At 39.8% G+C, this 20,417-nt stretch overlaps 1 protein-coding gene across 5 annotated transcripts in view; it reads left to right on the top strand.

The window, feature by feature from the left end:
• Positions 1-20,417, top strand: part of kcnq1.2 (potassium voltage-gated channel, KQT-like subfamily, member 1.2) — a 435,625-nt gene that overhangs the window by 110,666 nt on the left and 304,542 nt on the right. For 4 of the 5 annotated variants that reach the window (XM_062061243.1, XM_062061246.1, XM_062061245.1 and 1 more), the window contains exons 13-15: positions 2,700-2,753; positions 3,546-3,657; positions 6,596-6,664. In XM_062061243.1, the coding sequence (XP_061917227.1) occupies positions 2,700-2,753; positions 3,546-3,657; positions 6,596-6,664 (235 nt within the window). The remainder of the gene's footprint in view (positions 1-2,699; positions 2,754-3,545; positions 3,658-6,595; positions 6,665-20,417) is intronic. The other variant, XM_062061244.1, reaches the window with a different exon arrangement.

The raw sequence follows: 20,417 nt of genomic DNA, 5'->3' as shown, positions 1-20,417 counted from the left end.
AACATTTTCCCAGGTGTGACGTAAACAATAGCAACATTTTCCCAGGTGCGACGTAAACAATAGCAACATTTTCCCAGGTGTGACGTAAACAATAGCAACATTTTCCCAGGTGTGATGTAAACAATAGCAACATTTTCCCAGGTGTGATGTAAACAATAGCAACATTTTCCCAGGTGTGATGTAAACAATAGCAACATTTCCCCAGGTGTGATGTAAACAATAGCAACATTTTCCCAGGTGTGATGTAAACAATAGCAACATTTTCCCAGGTGTGATGTAAACAATAGCAACATTTTCCCAGGTGTGATGTAAACAATAGCAACATTTTCCCAGGTGTGATGTAAACAATAGCAACATTTCCCCAGGTGTGATGTAAACAATAGCAACATGTTTCCAGGTGTGATGTAAACAATAGCAACATTTTCCCAGGTGTGATGTAAACAATAGCAACATTTTCCCAGGTGTGATGAAAACAATAGCAACATTTTCCCAGGTGTGATGTAAACAACAGCAACATTTTCCCAGTTGTGACGTAAACAATAGCAACATTTTCCCAGCTGTGATGTAAACAATAGCAACATTTTCCCAGCTGTGATGTAAACAATAGCAACATTTTCCCAGGTGTGATGTAAACAATAGCAACATTTTCCCTGGTGTGATGTAAACAATAGCAACATTTTCCCAGGTGTGACGAAAACAATAGCAACATTTTCCCAGGTGTGACGAAAACAATAGCAACATTTTCCCAGGTGTGATGTAAACAATAGCAACATGTTCCCAGGTGTAATGTAAACAATAGCAACATTTTCCCAGGTGTGACGTAAACAATAGCAACATTTTCCCAGGTGTGATGTAAACAGTAGCAACATTTTCCCAGGTGTGACGTAAACAATAGCAACATTTTCCCAGGTGTGATGTAAACAATAGCAACATTTTCCCAGGTGTGATGTAAACAATAGCAACATTTTCCCAGGTGTGATGTAAACAATAACAACATTTTCCCAGGTGTGATGTAAACAATAGCAACATTTTCTCAGGTGCCATGTAAACAATAGCAACATTTTCCCAGGTGTGATGTAAACAATAGCAACATTTCCCCAGGTGTGACGTAAACAATAGCAACATTTTCCCAGGTGTGATGTAAACAATAGCAACATTTTCCCAGGTGTGATGTAAACAATAGCAACATGTTTCCAGGTGTGATGTAAACAATAGCAACATTTTCCCAGGTGTGATGTAAACAATAGCAACATTTTCCCAGGTGTGATGTAAACAATAGCAACATTTTCCCAGGTGTGATGAAAACAATAGCAACATTTTCCCAGGTGTGACGTAAACAATAGCAACATTTTCCCAAGTGTGACGTAAACAATAGCAACATTTTCCCAGGTGTGACGTAAACAATAGCAACATTTTCCAAGGTGGGACGTAAACAATAGCAACATTTTCCCAGGTGTGATGTAAACAATAGCAACATTTTCCCAGGTGTGATGTAAACAATAGCAACATTTTCCCAGCTGTGACGTAAACAATAGCAACATTTTCCCAAGTGTGACGTAAACAATAGCAACATTTTCCCAGGTGTGACGTAAACAATAGCAACATTTTCCCAGGTGTGATGTAAACAATAGCAACATTTCCCAGGTGTGATGTAAACAATAGCAACATTTTCCCAGCTGTGATGTAAACAATAGCAACATTTTCCCAAGTGTGACGTAAACAATAGCAACATTTTCCCAGGTGTGACGTAAACAATAGCAACATTTTCCCAGGTGTGACGTAAACAATAGCAACATTTTCCCAGGTGTGACGTAAACAATAGCAACATTTTCCCAGGTGTGATGTAAACAGTAGCAACATTTTCCCAGGTGTGATGTAAACAATAGCAACATTTTCCCAGGTGTGATGTAAACAATAGCAACATTTTCCCAGGTGTGATGTAAACAATAGCAACATTTTCCCAGGTGTGATGTAAACAATAGCAACATTTTCCCAGGTGTGATGTAAACAATAGCAACATTTTCCCAGGTGTGATGTAAACAATAGCAACATTTCCCCAGGTGTGATGTAAACAATAGCAACATTTTCCCAGGTGTGATGTAAACAATAGCAACATTTTCCCAGGTGTGATGTAAACAATAGCAACATTTTCCCAGGTGTGATGTAAACAATAGCAACATTTCCCCAGGTGTGATGTAAACAATAGCAACATTTCCCCAGGTGTGATGTAAACAATAGCAACATTTTCCCAGGTGTGATGTAAACAATAGCAACATTTTCCCAGGTGTGACGTAAACAATAGCAACATTTTCCCAGGTGTGACGTAAACAATAGCAAAAAGGAGACATTTTCCAGCTGGGTCATGCTCTGGCTAAACTAATATCCTTCTTTTTCCTTCTTCCTGGAGTTAATCATTAGCTCTCCTGCCTCTTTCATGTTGTCCAGGCAGTATTTGATTTAGACTTGGCGGGCCTTTGTCCTCATTATTAAAGCAGTGCCAAGCAAAGAGACTCAAACTGTGCTCCTGCCTCCTTTTTTACCCCTTTTCTTTGACTGAGGACAGTGTGCGCCTAGACGGGCATGAGAGAGAGAGAGACAAAGTGGCCATTGTTGTCTGAGAGCATAAATAAACAATGCTGTCTTAAATTTGCCAACCTTTTATTTCCCTTTCATATCTTTTGCATGCACGACACCTGCAGGCTCCTGTCATCATTCTTGGTCTTCTTTCACGCTCAGCAGCCCTTCCTCTCCAGGTATCTTTCTTCTTCATTCTTAAAAAAAAACTAAAAGTTCTTAAGTACTGTACACTAAAATGCATTTTTTTCCATTTCAAGCACAACCCCTCCATAGCCAATCAAATCCACAATAAATAGACATTTGGAATGATCTATTATTATTATTATTATTTATGCTTTTGAAGTGGAGAGTTGATTTGTTTTTGGCGACACCTGGGGTTTGCAATAATTGGGTTGAATGATGCAGACACGTTTGTTACTGGATACTTGCAAATAGGCTTTGTGTCTAAGTAATATGCAACTATGAATATTTGACACTTGTTTATACTGAGAATTGTGTTTTTTTAGACTGCAATATTGTTCAATGAATTGTAGCTTGTGCGCTATTGTGTGCTTAGCTGTTGCGTAGCTGCTAGCTCATAGTAGCTCATAGCCTACCTTGTTTACCTTTTTAGTAAAAGAGTTCAATAAAATACAATAAAAGACTGTGAGCTTATTGGCGGACATTTAGATGTTAACTGGCTGTGGAGTTATGCACAAGTAAACGCTAGAAATTTTACCAGAGATTTTAGAGGCAAGTCGATGATATCAACCGATATATATTTTTATTTTTTTTCTGTTATCGGACATCCCTATTTGTGACTGCAACACTAATGCCGAATCCACATCTTCATCATGTGCGACGACAATAAAGCCTATTGTATTCTATCCTTGTCAGTGCTAACATTAGCATTAATGTTGCACATTTATGTTTTTGTTAGCATAGCTTTTTACCCTCTTCTGTGAACATGTTTTCTTTGCTACTTCCAGTGAAGAGAAACCACGACGACCAAATGGACTTCACCCGCGCCAGCAGCCTCAATGACGAGCTGGACTGCGTGACGGAGGACATTCCACTCTCTGTGATGACGGACAACGCGCAGTAAGTCCCGCCTCCTCAGCGTCATCGCCACCACCACAATACCCACCAATTCCCCTTTCTTCTCGTCAACCCTTTTCCTGTTTGTGCGTGGTAGTGCGTGACATCAATCCATAAAGTCAAACATGTTCATGATAAAATATGACTTGTGTCAATAGTTTAGTTTAGGCGGAACACTGGAATTTAGACAAGTTAAAAGTGCTTTTAGTAAGCAAAATGTGGAGCAAAGCCTACTTTTTTTTTCTTCTTAAAGTCAATTTTGTGTCTTTTTAAAAGTAGTCAGTGTTAAGCAGGAGTAGGAGATGTCCACCTGTAAGTATGAACATTTAAAGAACAATAGTGGGCTTGGACTGCAGAAAATATCAGAATCAGAATCACTTTATTAATCCCCGAGGGGAAATTAAGATTTTCAGCACAATCCCTTTCAAGAGCAGACAAACATTACAGGGAGACCGAACAGGATCAAACATTACAGGGAGACAGAACAGGATCAAACATTACAGGGAGACAGAACAGGATCAAACATTACAGGGAGACAGAACAGGATCAAACATTACAGGGAGACTGAACAGGATCAAACATTACAGGGAGACAGAACAGGATCAAACATTACAGGGAGACAGAACAGGATCAAACATTACAGGGAGACAGAACAGGATCAAACATTACAGGGAGACAGAACAGGATCAAACATTACAGGGAGACAGAACAGGATCAGACATTACAGGGAGACAGAACAGGATCAAGCATTACAGGGAGACAGAACAGGATCAAACATTACAGGGAGACAGAACATGATCAGACATTACAGGGAGACAGAACAGGATCAAACATTACAGGGAGACAGAACAGGATAAAACCTTACAGGGAGACAGAACAGGATCAAACATTACAGGGAGACAGAACAAGATCAAACATTACAGGGAGACAGAACAGGATCAAACATTACAGGGCGACAGAACAGGATCAAACATTAGAGGGCGACAGAACAGGATCAAACATTAGAGGGAGACAGAACAGGATCAAACATTACAGGGAGAACGAACAAGATCAAACATTACAGGGCGACAGAACAGGATCAAACATTAGAGGGCGACAGAACAGTGTCAAACATTACAGGGAGACCGAACAGGATCAAACATTACAGGGAAAACAGAACGGGATCAAACATTACAGGGAGACAGAACAGGATCAAACAATACAGGGAGACAGAACAGGATCAAACAGAGGGAGACAGAACAGGATCAAACATTGCAGGGAGACATAACAGGACCAAACATTGCAGGGAGACAGAACAGGATCAAACATTATAGGGAGACAGAACAGGATCAAACATTACAGGGAGACAGAACAGGACCAAACATTGCAGGGAGACAGAACAGGACAAAACATTACAGGGAGACAGAACATGATCAAACATTACAAGGGAGACAGAACGGGATCAAACATTACAGGGAGACAGAACAAGATCAAATATTACAGGGAGTCAGGACAGGATCAAACATTACAGGGAGACAGAACAGGATCAAACATTACAGGGAGACAGAACAGGATCAAATATTACAGGGAGACAGGACAGGATCAAACATTACAGGGAGACAGAACAAGATCGCTGACGTGTCTGCCAATTTTTGGCGCCCCTTACAAAAAAGGTGAGAAACGGGTAAAAAAAAAAAAAAATATCTCTCTAAGCCTGGGCCCTTGGAGAGGGGGTCCCAACTGAGGCCAAGGAAGAAGAAAAAAGACCCCATAGCATAGCACACATAGTGTGTTATTTGTGTTTTATGTTGCACGATTGTACCAAGACAAATTCCTAGTTCGTGAACCCATTCTCAAACATCCATCCATCCATTTTCTACCGCTTGTCCCGTTTGGGGTCGCGAGGGGTGCTGGAGCCTATTGGAGCCTATGGAGCCTATTGGAGCCTATGGAGCTGCACCCTGGACAAGTCTGGCAATAAAACTATTCTGATTCTGCTTCAGATTCTGATTAACATGTGTAAGAGGGAAACATCAAAGAGCAGAGCTGATGCAACCAGCTGCCACTCCAGCAGTGCCACGTCTACACACAGCCACAAAAGTACAAATAATTAACCAATAATATACATTGGTGCACACACAATTGCACCATGCATAGACAAACAAAAGCATCATTTCAACACCCACACACACTGTTGTGGTGTTCCACGCCATGGTCTGCTGGGGTGGGGGGAGCATGGCCAGAGACGGGAGCAGACCCAACAAAGCAAGCAAGAAAGCCGACTCCACTCTCGGCTCTATTTGCTCTTTTTATCTTTTTTACTGACCTGTTGTTATCGTATTAATATTTGGTTTTAGAATTGTACCTGTGTTTACTCTTGAGATGTGCTATATTTTATTTCTTTATTTTGTTTTTAAAATTAATACGTGTTGTACTGATTGTTTTTTTAAATGAAATCCGATCTGCGTTTGCACATATTGTTTAGTTTAGTTGATTATTTCTTCGGTCAGTGGTCAACAAAATAAACAGTTTTTACATCCATGAATTCATGAATTGACAATTTTCCACACTGAAAGGATTTAGGCTGAAGTTGAGCACTTCTTTCACCCGACCCTGGAAACCATCTCAAATACACGATGCAGTAAAACCAGGAGATATCGTGCTTCATAGAAATAAATGTCAAATATGTTCTAAATCCGTCTTTGCTGGTGTGTCCTTGTCTCACCCACCAACTAACTTGTCTCACCCACTAACTAACTTGTCTCACCCACTAACTAACTCTCCTCCTTACCTTTGCATTTTAACTCCATATTCTCCAAAGCTCTGAAATCAAATGCTGTTATTGTGTTCATAAGAAGAAGTATCCGACCTGGGTCTTCCACTTCAAATAGTGTTAAATGCAGACCATCCTAAAGGTGGTTAAAGGAGAGTTCTGAGCTTCTTGTCTCTCTTTGCTTTGCAGTCTTCTGAGCTGTCCCTTCGTGGCCTCGGTCCAGGACTCTTTCTCCACACACCACTTGAACTCCACAAGGTACTGTACTGAACACCTGAACTCCACAAGGTACTGTACTCGCTCTCACGCCATCCTTCAGCTCGCTCTTCTTTCCACCTTCCAAGCGCTCTGGTCTTCGTCTTGCAGCCGTTCCTATCCGCACTCGAGTGCGTGGTTAGGAAGATTTCTAGCTTTGCAGTGTTTGCCTTTGTAAAAGAATCCAAGCCATGTTTGATCTTGAGTCATCACCAAAGCAGTTTGTTGCTGTTTTGCACGAGATGCACCTGGTCAATCTGCTCTGTTTTTGACGGCCTTCTGTTGGCCTAGCGACCACAATGGTGTCGTACCTAAAGGTGTGGGGTTAGACATGCAGCCAGTCACTTCTGTGGAGAACAAACCAGTCATTGTAGAAAAGACTTACACAAAGTAGGAAATAGCTCATAACCATGCACAAATGATCATTTATAGCAATATACTGTACTGTAAATGTGCCAATGAGTCTTCTTTATGTGCTCGGGGTTAGGGATGATGTTTGATAAGGAATTATCGAGTTCGAGCCTATTATCGAATCCTCTTATCGAACCGATTCCTTATCGATTCTCTTATCGAGTCCAGATAGGTTGTTGTATATGGAAAAAAACACAATATTTGGTTTAATATTATAGATAGATAGATAGATAGATAGATATTATAGATATTCTGGTATTATCTTCTTCCCCTGTATATTTTTCCCCCCCCTCATGCGACTGTTTAAATTGTTGTCTTTTTTATTCTTCTTTTACACTTTATATTTATAGACACCGTGGTTGTGAGAGGAACGTAATTTCGTCCACCTGTATGTCCTGTACAAACAGTTGTTTGACAATAAAGCTGACTTTGACTTTGACTTTGACTTAACAAAAGCTCACTTTTATTATATAATAAAAAAATAAAATCTATTAAATAAATAAATATTGACTGTTACCCACCTAAAAAAATAAAATAAAATAAATAAATATTGACTGTTGTTACCCAAAGTATATTAAGTGGGATTTTTCAGAGAAACAAATATATACAGTAACACAAAAACAACCTGTCTCTGTGATCACTATAGGTGTATAAATAATAATATAGTGTTAAATAAAATCAGTCCCTTGGGCACAAAACTGAAAATAATACAGCTCTCCAAAATGTGCACTTCTGCTGCTATTTGACATAACTGTTTGTTATGATGCTTTGACATTTTTGCACTTTATTTCTTTATTGAAAGAACATTCTATGAAGAGAAAAGTTGTTTGCAAATGTGGTTACAATGCTAATAAATGAAAAGTTAAAGCTAAAAAAAGAAATACACTTTATTGAGTTAACATTATTTCTTTATGGGTGAAAAATGTTATGAGCTAGAGAATATAACAACTACACTACCCAGCATGCAATGGGAGTTACGAGCATGCGCGGTAGCCCCGAAAAGTGTTGCATGTTGCCACGCTGTGAAAGTAAACGTCAAGAACTCAGCCAACACGCCTCGTCTGCATTATTTATAATTAGACAGACAACACATATACAGTGTGATTTTGTTTTGTTTACAAGGAAAGAAAAACAAAAGTTAAAAAAGGGAGATATGTTGTATATATAATTGTATGTGCTGCGGTTGTTTTAAGAACGTTGCGACAGCTGCCGTAAAGGAGGTGCGTTGCTATGTTTCCGGTTGGTCGTAAAAGTGTTCGTCATGTGTTTTACCCTGCTAAAATCTCTCAGTAAAGTTATTCGATGGATTATAGCTTTTGTTTTGAACTTTATTACACCTTGGAGCGCTTTTTCCCGTCCATTGTTTTCCTGCTTTCGCTATCTGCGCCTAATGACTGAGCTACGTGACGTCATTTATTGTGATGTCCCACGGAGCATTTCTGGTCGGGACGGGATTCGAATAAAGAATCAACTCTTTTCCTTTACTATAGTGGTCTCGATAACGGGTACCGGTTCTCAAAAAGGGATTTGAGTCCGAGGACTTGGTTCTTTTCTTATCAAACAACCGGGAAAACCGGTTTCGAGTATCATCCCTACTCGGGGTGTGTTTCCACTGGCGGTTCTAGCTTCAATGGCGCATGAGCCACATATTCCGACCTAATCAGAAAATGAGTGCTCAGCACAAATGTATGTGCATCTTTTTTCATCCTTAGCGGCCCATTTGAAAAACTGCCAGAATCTCTAACCAGCCCTGGGTGAGGAAAAAAGGCATTTAACCGTGGCTGTAGGCAACCACCTGATACCTAGTTTAATCACCTCCACAGGGTGGCAGTATTTGCATTTGACGTGTCAGCATTCAGCCACTTTATTGACTCTGCATTCGCTTTAAAAATGCTGACTGAGCAGTTTGTTCCTAATTGCTATGACAGTGGTTCCTGGACTTACCAGCACATTGCGTTCCACGACCCAGCTCGTAACTCGAAACACTCGCATCTCAAATCAGTTGAAATGAATTGAATCCATATTTGGCCTTCCCAAAACACCACAAGTTCATCACGTAAGGTGCCTTTTAAAAAGAGTAGGAACTTTTAGATGGGAACTATTGTTTGAAACACATTACAATAGCAAGTGCTACAAACTACTACAGCAGTTGTATGTGGTAATGGAATAACATTATTCAGTACTTTGGGGAACAGACTTCTGTAGGTGTTTCCTACGGCCGCTTCTTCGTCGTGTTACACTAAGAACCAGGGAATGGTTGTTAATGTTCCACACAGACATTTGCGAGTGATGCACCGGAGAGGTCAGATTGAACAAAAAGTGATATGTATGCCTGTGCACCAAAGGTACTATCCAGTTGAGTCAGGACGAGACTGAACAAACTGAAACATGTCAAACAACATCTGCAACTTCTCAATAGTTTTATGGATACATGTCTGCTTCGCTGCAGTGGGGAGGACTCACCGGGTCGGCTAATCAGCGGGAAAAGTTTTTAATGGTTTGTTTCTCTGATTAGGTCGTTAGTGTCTTCTCCTTTGTTCTAACCTTCACTGTTGGATGGCAGGATTGTGTCGATCTCTGAGCGGCGCTGCAACACCCCTGTCAAATGTCCAATCATCTCATGTTTGTGTCTTGTGTAGACCAGCCAGGTGTAACCATAGATCAAGTCTGTATTGCTCAAAAGGCACAACCCTGTGAAAAATACTACTTCAACCGGGGGCAGGTTGGGCTTCAAAGACCGCTCGTGTCTCAAATGATTTGTAAGTTGAGGTACTCAACATTGTTGTTGTGTTGTGTTGTTGGTAAATGACCATGTAGGCAAATAATGATACATTTTTCTTTCCCCCTTTTCATGCACTCCAAATCATTAGTAGAGTTGTCAGATAGTGAGTTTTCACATCTAAGAAACCATAACCATAGTTAACCAATTAACCACCAATCCTGTGTGCTGTTCTTTGTTATAATTGTTAGATAATATAAATGACTCTACTGTATATCAGGAGAGGCCAAACTTTTTACACTGTGGGCCTCACACTGAAAAATTTAAAGCATGCATTCGAAACCAATACAAAACTAAGATTTTTTTAACCTTTAGTGCTCCCCTCAAGTTTGGTTGATCGTAAAAACGAGTGTTTACACGTGCGGTGCATGTGCGTGTAAACAACATCACTATGGAAAGTTGTATACACAATATAGGCTACCATAGTACTGTGTACAATATAGTAGGATGACATGAATAAGTAATGCAACATGGTTGTGAGTGTTATTCACAGGCGAGTGTTTACATGTGCGGTGCATGTGCGTGTAAACATCACTATGGGAAGTTGTATACACAATATAGGCTACCATAGAACTGTGTACAAACAATATAGTAGGATGACATGAATAAGTAATGCAACATGGTTGTGAGTGTTATTCATAGGCGTGTGTTTACATGTGCGGTGCATGTGCGTGTAAACATCACTTTGGAAAGTTGTACACACAATATAGGCTACCATTGTACTGTGTACAATATAGTAGGATGACATGAATAAGTAATGCAACATGGTTGTGAGTGTTATACATAGGCGAGTGTTTACACGTGCGGTGCATGTGCGTGTAAACAACATAACTATGGAAAGTTGTATACACAATATAGGCTACCATAGTACTGTGTACAATATAGTAGGATGACATGAATAAGTAATGCAACATGGTTGTGAGTGTTATTCACAGGCGAGTGTTTACATGTGCGGTGCATGTGCGTGTAAACATCACTATGGAAAGTTGTATACACAATATAGGCTACCATAGTACTGTGTACAATATAGTAGGATGACATGAATAAGTAATGCAACATGGTTGTGAGTGTTATTCACAGGCGAGTGTTTACATGTGCGGTGCATGTGCGTGTAAACATCACTATGGGAAGTTGTATACACAATATAGGCTACCATAGAACTGTGTACAAACAATATAGTAGGATGACATGAATAAGTAATGCAACATGGTTGTGAGTGTTATTCATAGGCGTGTGTTTACATGTGCGGTGCATGTGCGTGTAAACAACATCACTTTGGAAAGTTGTACACACAATATAGGCTACCATTGTACTGTGTACAATATAGTAGGATGACATGAATAAGTAATGCAACATGGTTGTGAGTGTTATACATAGGCGAGTGTTTACACGTGCGGTGCATGTGCGTGTAAACAACATCACTATGGAAATAAATATAATGCGTGGGATAATTTGGTGATCCACTGGAAACTGTTGGCTGTCTGGATGGCACTAGCTGTCTGAAAGCGTGGCGAGACAGAGCCTGCTTGTGTTCCGTGCGCTCGTAAGTCAGCTTTAATGGCCGGACATCAGACTGGAGCCGGGCTGGGCACTCCCAAAACAGCTGTTATGAGCCCTGGTGTCACGCCACCGAGGATAAACCGCTGCCGCCTTGGTCTTGTGTGGCTGTCAAAGCTCGGTGATCCACCCAGATACTGCTGCAGGCTACTTCTTCTTCTACTGAACACACACACACACACACACACACACACACACTTTTTCCACTCTTTGTTTGGGTTTGTGAGGAGGAAGATCTCGTAGAGGGTGTTACTTCATGGGTGTTGCTTTATGGGTTGCTTTATGGCCGTGTGAGAGAAGCATCAACGGGTGTCTGAACAGGAAGTGCCGCACGGCATTCTCCCACAACATGCACACACCAGCTCCCGCGTAGACGTCCCGTGTGTGCGTTTAGTAATATTTGAAAGGAACAGAAAGTATGCGTCATGCTCGTGTTCACAAGATTGCACAGAAAGTCCATGAGAAAAAAAGTGTTTTGCTTTCTCATTTCTCACCACTGCACAAATAAAGTGTTTTTTTTTGTTTTTACTGCTTGTAATTTTCATTCAATCAAGCTGGCAATACTTAAATTTTATGTTGTTCATTTAATTTGTTCTGCTTATTTGTTCAGGGTCAGTGGCAAGCTTATCCCATACTAAAATAAAAGTTATTTTCCTACTTCTTCAATATTTAGGGTTCATTTTATTAAATTTTTCAATTCAACATGCTGGTGATATTTAATTTTTATTTATTTATATTTGTATTTACCACTTATCTGGTTTAGTGTCAGGGTAAAGCTTGAGCCTATTTGATTTGATTTAATTGGTCATATTTGATCAGATTTGATTCATTTATGTTGTACTGCTTACCAGGTTTGGGGCCAGATAAAACCTGCAACATTATTTTTGTTCATTTTTATCTTGTGAAAAACCCCCCAATATAATTAGTAGTAATTTTACTTTAATTGTATTTTTATAACAGTAATAAACAGTAATTGGTTCCTGGCCTGACAAATTATTTTCCACAAAGTAGGAATTATTAATCAAATATGTTCATTGCTAGAGAATAAACATTTGTAAATAGTTATTTTTCCATTATGAATAGTCACCTTCACACTCTTTAATCCAGTACATTAGTGCTGCTTTAGGCTGAGCCAATCAGTGGCCACGATACTAAAAAGCACGCTCTGATTGGGTTGATCTCCTCTAATGGCCAACACTACTATAGTATTGATCTGTTTTGTTCATGTAGCCATTTTTATGCTTCAAAATTAATAAATAAATACATTTAACATGCTTTAAAAAAGCCCTACGATGAGGTGGCGACTTGTACAGGGTGTACCCCGCCTTCCGCTCGAATGCAGCGCGACCCCAAAAGGGACAAGCGGCAGAAAATGGATGGATGCTTTAAAAAAAAATTGCACTAGAGTAAAATTGCCAATTTCTTTGTGCAAAGTGGCGAGGAATGACTGTTTTTGTAAGGATTTGGGTTACTTTTGTTTGCTTGAAATAATAATTCCAGGTGGGCGTAAACAAAGTTCCATCAAGTTGCTAGCCCGACTCTCACGGCACCAGCTTTGGGCGCCTGACATCATGTGACCCGACCACCTCCTCTTCTTCTTCCTCCTCCGTCCTCACACCAGTAAAAGTCAGCGCTGGCCACCTGCAGGTGGCTCTTAATTACTTTCCTCTTTCCCCACGCTGGCTGGAGATAAACCATAAAGAAAGCACCGCAGGGGGGAAGTGGCGGCAGAGACGCATGCATCACGGCCCCTGGCCCCTTAAAGTGGGGGCCTCTCCGTGTGCCGAGCAACCGCCGCCTTTTGTGCGGGCGCTGTTCTGAACAAATTGACTTTTTGTCTGTGTGGCCTCCGCATGCTTGTCTTGTACACTGTATCTTGTACACTGTGTCTTGTACACTGTGTCTTCTACACTGTATCTTGTACACTGTGTCTTGTACACTGTGTCTTGTACACTGTATCTTGTACACTGTATCTTGTACACTGTATCTTGTACACTGTAGCTGGTATACTGTGTCTTGTACACTGTGTCTTGTACACGGTGTCTTGTACACTGTATCTTGTACACTGTGTCTTGTACACTATCTTGTACACTGTGTCTTGTACACGGTGTCTTGTACACTGTCTTGTACACTGTATCTTGTACACTATCTTGTACACTGTGTCTTGTACACTATTGTACACCGTGTCTTGTATACCATGTCTTGTACACTGTGTCTTGTACACTGTACTCAGATATCACAGCACTCCCAGCTTACTGTCCTCAGGAAAATGTCTCTTTTTAAACCGTCTCTTTAGACAAATGTTGGCAATTGTTTAAAAACAAAGTGATAATTGTTGGCAGCATGCTAGGTTTGAGAAGTGCTTGAAAACAGATTTAAAAAGTGCTGAAATTTAGGGTTTAACGAGCCTGCTGAGGACATGTTGCACTGCCATCTATTGGTCTGGCATGCATATTACAGCTTTTTACATCATTATTTGAGCAGTAGTTGCTTTGTAGATTTGATATTGTTTTGGCCAAAAGAGAGGCCACACCCTGGTCCTGGCCTTGTGGAATACCCTTTCAGATATTGGGTCTCACTATGTAAAAGCGCTTAGAGTCACTAGAGAAAAGTGCTACATAAATATAATTCACACTTCACACAGGCATGTTACAGCTCTCACACCTCCAAAGCCTAGCAGGTTTCTGTGTTCCTTATTCCTTGTTGCTGGTTCTGCAGAACAGTGAGACGCATACAAGAGACCTCTTTTTCCAGGCTGTGTGAAAGGGGCTACTTGAAGCATTGTGAGTGTTAGGTGGGCCAACATCTAGTTTCAAATACACAAAAGCGTAGGAGAAACTTCACAGCCTTGTTCCAATATTTTCCCCACGTACCCTTTCACACAGGCGGTGTTCCCGCCTCTGTTAGAGCTTCGGGCTCCAGAGCCTAAACATTGTGGAGTGGACTCCCTGCCGCTCATTTCTACCCTCGGACTGTGTGCTACACTTTCACACTGCTGTCTATGCGCTCGTTTAGCACCACAACCACTCGGGGACCACATGATCATGATCATTGTGAAGGATTGTTTTTTTTTTCTATCATTTTATTGTGTCAGTCACAAAAGTTCAGATGAATTCAATTTTGCGGTCAAAGTTAGGAATGTGTAACACAACCTACACAAAAATGCAAAACGGTTCATCCCAGCATTGTTCACTCGACACAGATGTCACAAAGTCATCAAACTCACATTCGTGCACAGTGCCAACGTTTGGTAACAAGGATGAGGTAGCTGAAGAAAGGTAAATAACAGTATGATGCATATATTTTTTGGGCTGCCAAAATGTAGGAGTTAACTCGTGTTATTAATCACAAAAAATGATCGCATTAATCATGAACACACTTGGATGAATCATGCAATTAATTCTGACCGTATAAGCTCTTTGACCCTCGCTCACTGTAGGGTTAGTGATCTTTGACCCTCGTTCACTATAAGGTCAGTGATCTTTGACCCTCGTTCACTATAAGGTCAGTGATCTTTGACCCTCGCTCACTGTAGGGTCAGTGATCTTTGACCCTCGTTCACTATTATGGTCAGTGATCTTTGACCCTCGTTCACTATAAGGTCAGTGATCTTTGACCCTAGTTCACTATAGGGTCAGTGATCTTCTTTGACCCTAGTTCACTATAGGGTCAGTGATCTTCTTTGACCCTAGTTCACTGTAGGGTCAGTGATCTTTGACCCTAGTTCACTATAGGGTCAGTGATCTTTGACCATAGTTCACTGTAGGGTCAGTGATCTTTGACCCTAGTTCACTATAGGGTCAGTGATCTTTGACCCTAGTTCACTATAGGGTCAGTGATCTTCTTTGACCCTAGTTCACTATAGGGTCAGTGATCTTCTTTGACCCTAGTTCACTATAGGGTCAGTGATCTTTGACCCTAGTTCACTATAGGGTCAGTGATCTTCTTTGACCCTAGTTCACTATAGGGTCAGTGATCTTCTTTGACCCTAGTTCACTGTAGGGTCAGTGATCTTTGACCCTAGTTCACTATAGGGTCAGTGATCTTTGACCATAGTTCACTGTAGGGTCAGTGATCTTTGACCCTAGTTCACTATAGGGTCAGTGATCTTTGACCATAGTTCACTGTAGGGTCAGTGATCTTTGACCCTAGTTCACTATAGGGTCAGTGATCTTTGACCCTAGTTCACTATAGGGTCAGTGATCTTCTTTGACCCTAGTTCACTATAGGGTCAGTGATCTTCTTTGACCCTAGTTCACTATAGGGTCAGTGATCCTCTTTGACCCTAGTTCACTATAGGGTCAGTGATCTTTGACCATAGTTCACTGTAGGGTCAGTGATCTTTGACCCTAGTTCACTATAGGGTCAGTGATCTTTGACCATAGTTCACTGTAGGGTCAGTGATCTTTGACCCTAGTTCACTATAGGGTCAGTGAACTTTGACCCTAGTTCACTATAGGGTCAGTGAACTTTGACCATAGTTCACTGTAGGGTCAGTGAGCTTTGACCCTAGTTCACTATAGGGTCAGTGATCTTCTTTGACCCTAGTTCACTATAGGGTCAGTGATCTTTGACCCTAGTTCACTATAGGGTCAGTGATCTTCTTTGACCCTAGTTCACTATAGGGTCAGTGATCTTTGACCCTAGTTCACTATAGGGTCAGTGATCAGGTCCATGCATACGTCACTACAGACATGAGTGAGGAGACTCTGACTGCTGTGATCGCTGGATAATTTCACTCCAAAATACATCCTGACAGAACTTCAGAGGAAACCGTGACCAAGTTGTGGGCAAATAAATGACATGCATTCAAGTAAAACCTTTAAAAATGTTCCTGGATGACATTCTGACAAGACAGTTGCATTTGTGTACAAATATCAGGGTCTTTTCTTCAGCAAATTTGACTTACGCAAGCAAGTAATCGCCTGTGATTAATCATGAGTAATCCAAATTCTAAAATGTAATTAATCTGAAAAAAAGAAAAATCATTGATAGCTCTTGAACATATTTTTTGTAGTATCGGACAAGGTTTTGTTTAAGTTTCAGTTTTGCATCTTACAGCACGTATTTGTGGTGTATTCAAGGACCCTTGATTAAGGTTCAAAACACAGGCATCACTACATTGTTATGACTTACCCCTGTGATAGTGATAATAATTGTTATAATCATTCATTATTTGGATTATCCACTAATGATAATCCTGCATGAGTCAAAATATCTCTACCTTACACTATGAAGTACAGTGTAACCTCAAATTACGATCTAAGTAGTTCTTAAACATGGTTCATAGACTGAAAGGTTTGTATATGGAAGCAGAGAATGAATGTAAACATGAATAATTGGTTTTAGCCTCAACAAAAGTCCGTATTTATACACATATGTAAATATGTGTGTATATATATATATGTATATATATATATATACACACACTACCGTTCAAAAGTTTGGGGTCACATTGAAATGTCCTTTTTTCTGAAGGAAAAGCACTGTACTTTTCAATGAAGATAACTTTGAACTAGTCTTAACTTTAAAGAAATACACTCTATACATTGCTAATGTGGTAAATGACTATTCTAGCTGCAAATGTCTGGTTTTTGGTGCAATATCTACATAGGTGTATAGAGGGCCATTTCCAGCAACTATCACTCCAGTGTTCTAATGGTACAATGTGTTTGCTCATTGGCTCAGAAGGCTAATTGATGATTAGAAAACCCTTGTGCAATCATGTTCACACATCTGAAAACAGTTTAGCTCGTTACAGAAGCTACAAAACTGACATTCCTTTGAGCAGATTGAGTTTCTGGAGCATCACATTTGTGGGGTCAATTAAACGCCCCAAATGGCCAGAAAAAGAGAACTTTCATCTGAAACTTGACAGTCTATTCTTGTTCTTAGAAATGAAGGCTCAAACACAAAATTGTTTGGGTGACCCCAAACTTTTGAACGGTAGTGTGTATATATATATATATATATATATATATATATATATATATATATATATATATATATATATATATATATATATATATATATATATATATATATATATATATATATATATATATATATATATATATATACAAATTGCAGCAATTTGTTACCAAATTCACTCATTTTGATATGTATGTATATGTATATGTATGTATATAATATATATATGTATATTATATATATTATTGTATGTATTAGTCTTTAAATGCATGAAACATTCAAGCAAGTTGATTTAGCAATTGAAAGCAACATATCATACCTAACAATCTGTCCTTTTACCTTGGCTATATCAGCCTTTTTTTGGTGTAATGTAGGCCAAAATCAATAGGGTACTTGCTCTGATTGAGGGACAATACCTACAGCTGAGAAAAAGGCCAAACGCCATGTATTTTATATCTTCGACCTCAGTGTAATCAGCACATTTTGTGTCAGATATCATGGAAAATCAATAGTGCTCTTGCCATGCAGTATTCACAATCAAGACTATTGCTATGCAGAGCAAAATGTTAGCTCAGAGAAAGATTGAACATTGTTTAGTCCTTCAATAAAATAGTGAACATACTAGACAACTTGTCTTTTAGTAGTAAGTAAACAAACAAAGACTCCTAATTAGTCTGCTGACGTATGCAGTAACATATTGTCATTTATACACCTATTATTTTGTACACATTATAAAGGACAAACTGTAAAAAATGATTATTAATCTACTTGTTCGTTTACTGTTAATATCTGCTTATTTTCTGTTTTAACATGTTCTATCTACACTTGTGTTCAAATGTAATAATCATTTATTCTTCTCTTCTTTGATACTTGACATTAGTTTTGGATGATACCACACATTTAGGTATGGATCCGATACCAAGTAGTTACAGGATCATACATCGGTCATATTCAAAGTCCTCATGTGTCCAAAACATATTTACTGACTTTATAAACATAATAGAACATTTAAAAAAAAAGGCAAAAATATTTTGTGATGCTAAACAAACAGCTTTGAACAATTTCGCTTGTGGATCAATAAAGTTTGTCTAAATCAAAACAATATCGACGTAATCATTGTATTATCGACTAGATACCACACGACACCTCCGCTCCGACAGGCTAACCTCCTCCAACCTCCGAGGACAAAGCTACGAACAATGGGAGACCGGGCTTTCTGCTCCGCCGCTCCCAGTCTGTAGAACGCTCTCCCTGACCACTTGAGGGCACCACAGACTGTGGATGCTTTTAAAAACGTCTTAAAAACCCTTCTTTTTAAAAAAAAACCTTTTTTTTTAGATTTATGCATGCTAGTTCTGGCTATTAGGCTGTTCTAGTTTTTATTTTTGTTTATTTATTTTATTATTTTTTTTTTTTGAATACACTGTAGCACTTTGAGGTTGTTTGCTCAATGTAAAGTGCTTTTTACAAATAAAATCTATTATTATTATTATTATTATACGTTCATGTAGATTACAGTGGATGTCAGGTGTTTGTTTACATTGTGGAGCGCTAGCTTGCTGTTAGCGGTGAGCTATTGTATCCTCCTACGGTGTGTAGTGAAGCATGTTTAGCTGTTCCTCGTCCTGCAGTGATAATGGTACTTGTAAGAAACTCACTTTATTTGTCGCCATGGAGGCGAGGATTAGTGATTTAGAAGTAGCTAAAACACTGTGGATGGATGTTAGCCGTGTCTTAAAGCAGCTCTTCCTGAGGGTGTTTCAGTGTTATAACTTCACCATTCTCCCTTTTCTGTCTACACACTGTGTCTGCTTGTATGTACTCTGTGTGTGTGCGCTGCCCAACATGCTCCTCTGCTGGTAAAACCAGCAATGTCACCACGTGACGACGCGCCGTCATACCCGTTACAAAAAATCTAAAAAAAAAAGGGAACCGGTATTTTTTAAAGGCGGTTCATTATTATGGCGGTACTTTACCAGTACCGGTATACGGTACAACCCTAGTACCTAATCATTTGGCTGCTAACTTAGCTGGATCAGACGTATTGTGTTCATTGACAAATGAGGAGACATCTCGCTCTAACAGAACAGATAAAAACGAGAGCTGGTGAAACTTTGAAGGAAGTGGCCTCTCTTGAACTTTTCCACATCAGCAGTTTTGTGTGATTTGACCTTTAAAATCCATACAGTTCTTGCTCCAATAGAAGAACTAAATCCAGGGATATAAAAGTGTACTGGTAAGATCTGACCTGCTTTCTCCATCTCGGGTCCAACATCAGTCCAAATAAAAGGAGTTCCAGCTCTGAAGGAGAAGAAACTTTAAGGACTGTAAAGCTTTGTGACTTGTGCCATCTTCTTTGAAGTATGGACTGCAAATCAATGTTCATCCTGAGACACAGTCCATACCATCATGGGAGAAGAGATGCTTCCTCCTCAGGCTGCCGCTAAAAGGGGCCACACTTGCTAATGACAGGACCCCCGCCCCGGACCCCCATGGTTCGGCACCAGCGGCAAATGGGACTAATAAGTGCCCAAATAAAGTCTCCCCTCGTGCTGAAAGGACACGCCTTTCATGTCATTATGTAGTGTGTGTGTGTGTGTGTGTGTGTGTGTGTGTGTGTGTGTGTGTGTGTGTGTGTGTGTGTGTGTGTGTCGTAAAGTGTCCTTCAGAGCACTACTGTAGTTTTTATGGGACTTTTTTATTCCATTCGCTGTCAAAGTCGTAGATGTGTGGAGGCTGGCGAGGGGGGGAGGGGGGAGACGTCAGATGACCAACATGACATGTCGCAACAAAAAAACTGTTTTGTCAATTTTGGGACATTTTTCAGTTCTGGCATTCTATAAAGTTTGCTCACATAAAAGTGACAATAGGTCATTTTTTATTATTGCTTCAAATGGTCCTAATTGATATAACAAATATTTAAAATGAATTGTTCAATAATCAAAATACATCATTTCAATTGTGTGTCCTATTAGGCAAATGTAGCCTTTAGCAGACTTTAATCACCAAGTACCACCATTAATATACAGTAGCGTAGTAGACCTAAGTATTCATTAAGTACCACCATAATGACAATAT

Source organism: Entelurus aequoreus, linkage group LG10, assembly GCF_033978785.1.
Source record: "Entelurus aequoreus isolate RoL-2023_Sb linkage group LG10, RoL_Eaeq_v1.1, whole genome shotgun sequence".
In the NCBI taxonomy this organism is placed as follows: domain Eukaryota; kingdom Metazoa; phylum Chordata; class Actinopteri; order Syngnathiformes; family Syngnathidae; genus Entelurus; species Entelurus aequoreus.
The sequence above is the reverse complement of the archived record's forward strand: the minus strand, read 5'-3'. Positions and strand labels throughout refer to the sequence as shown.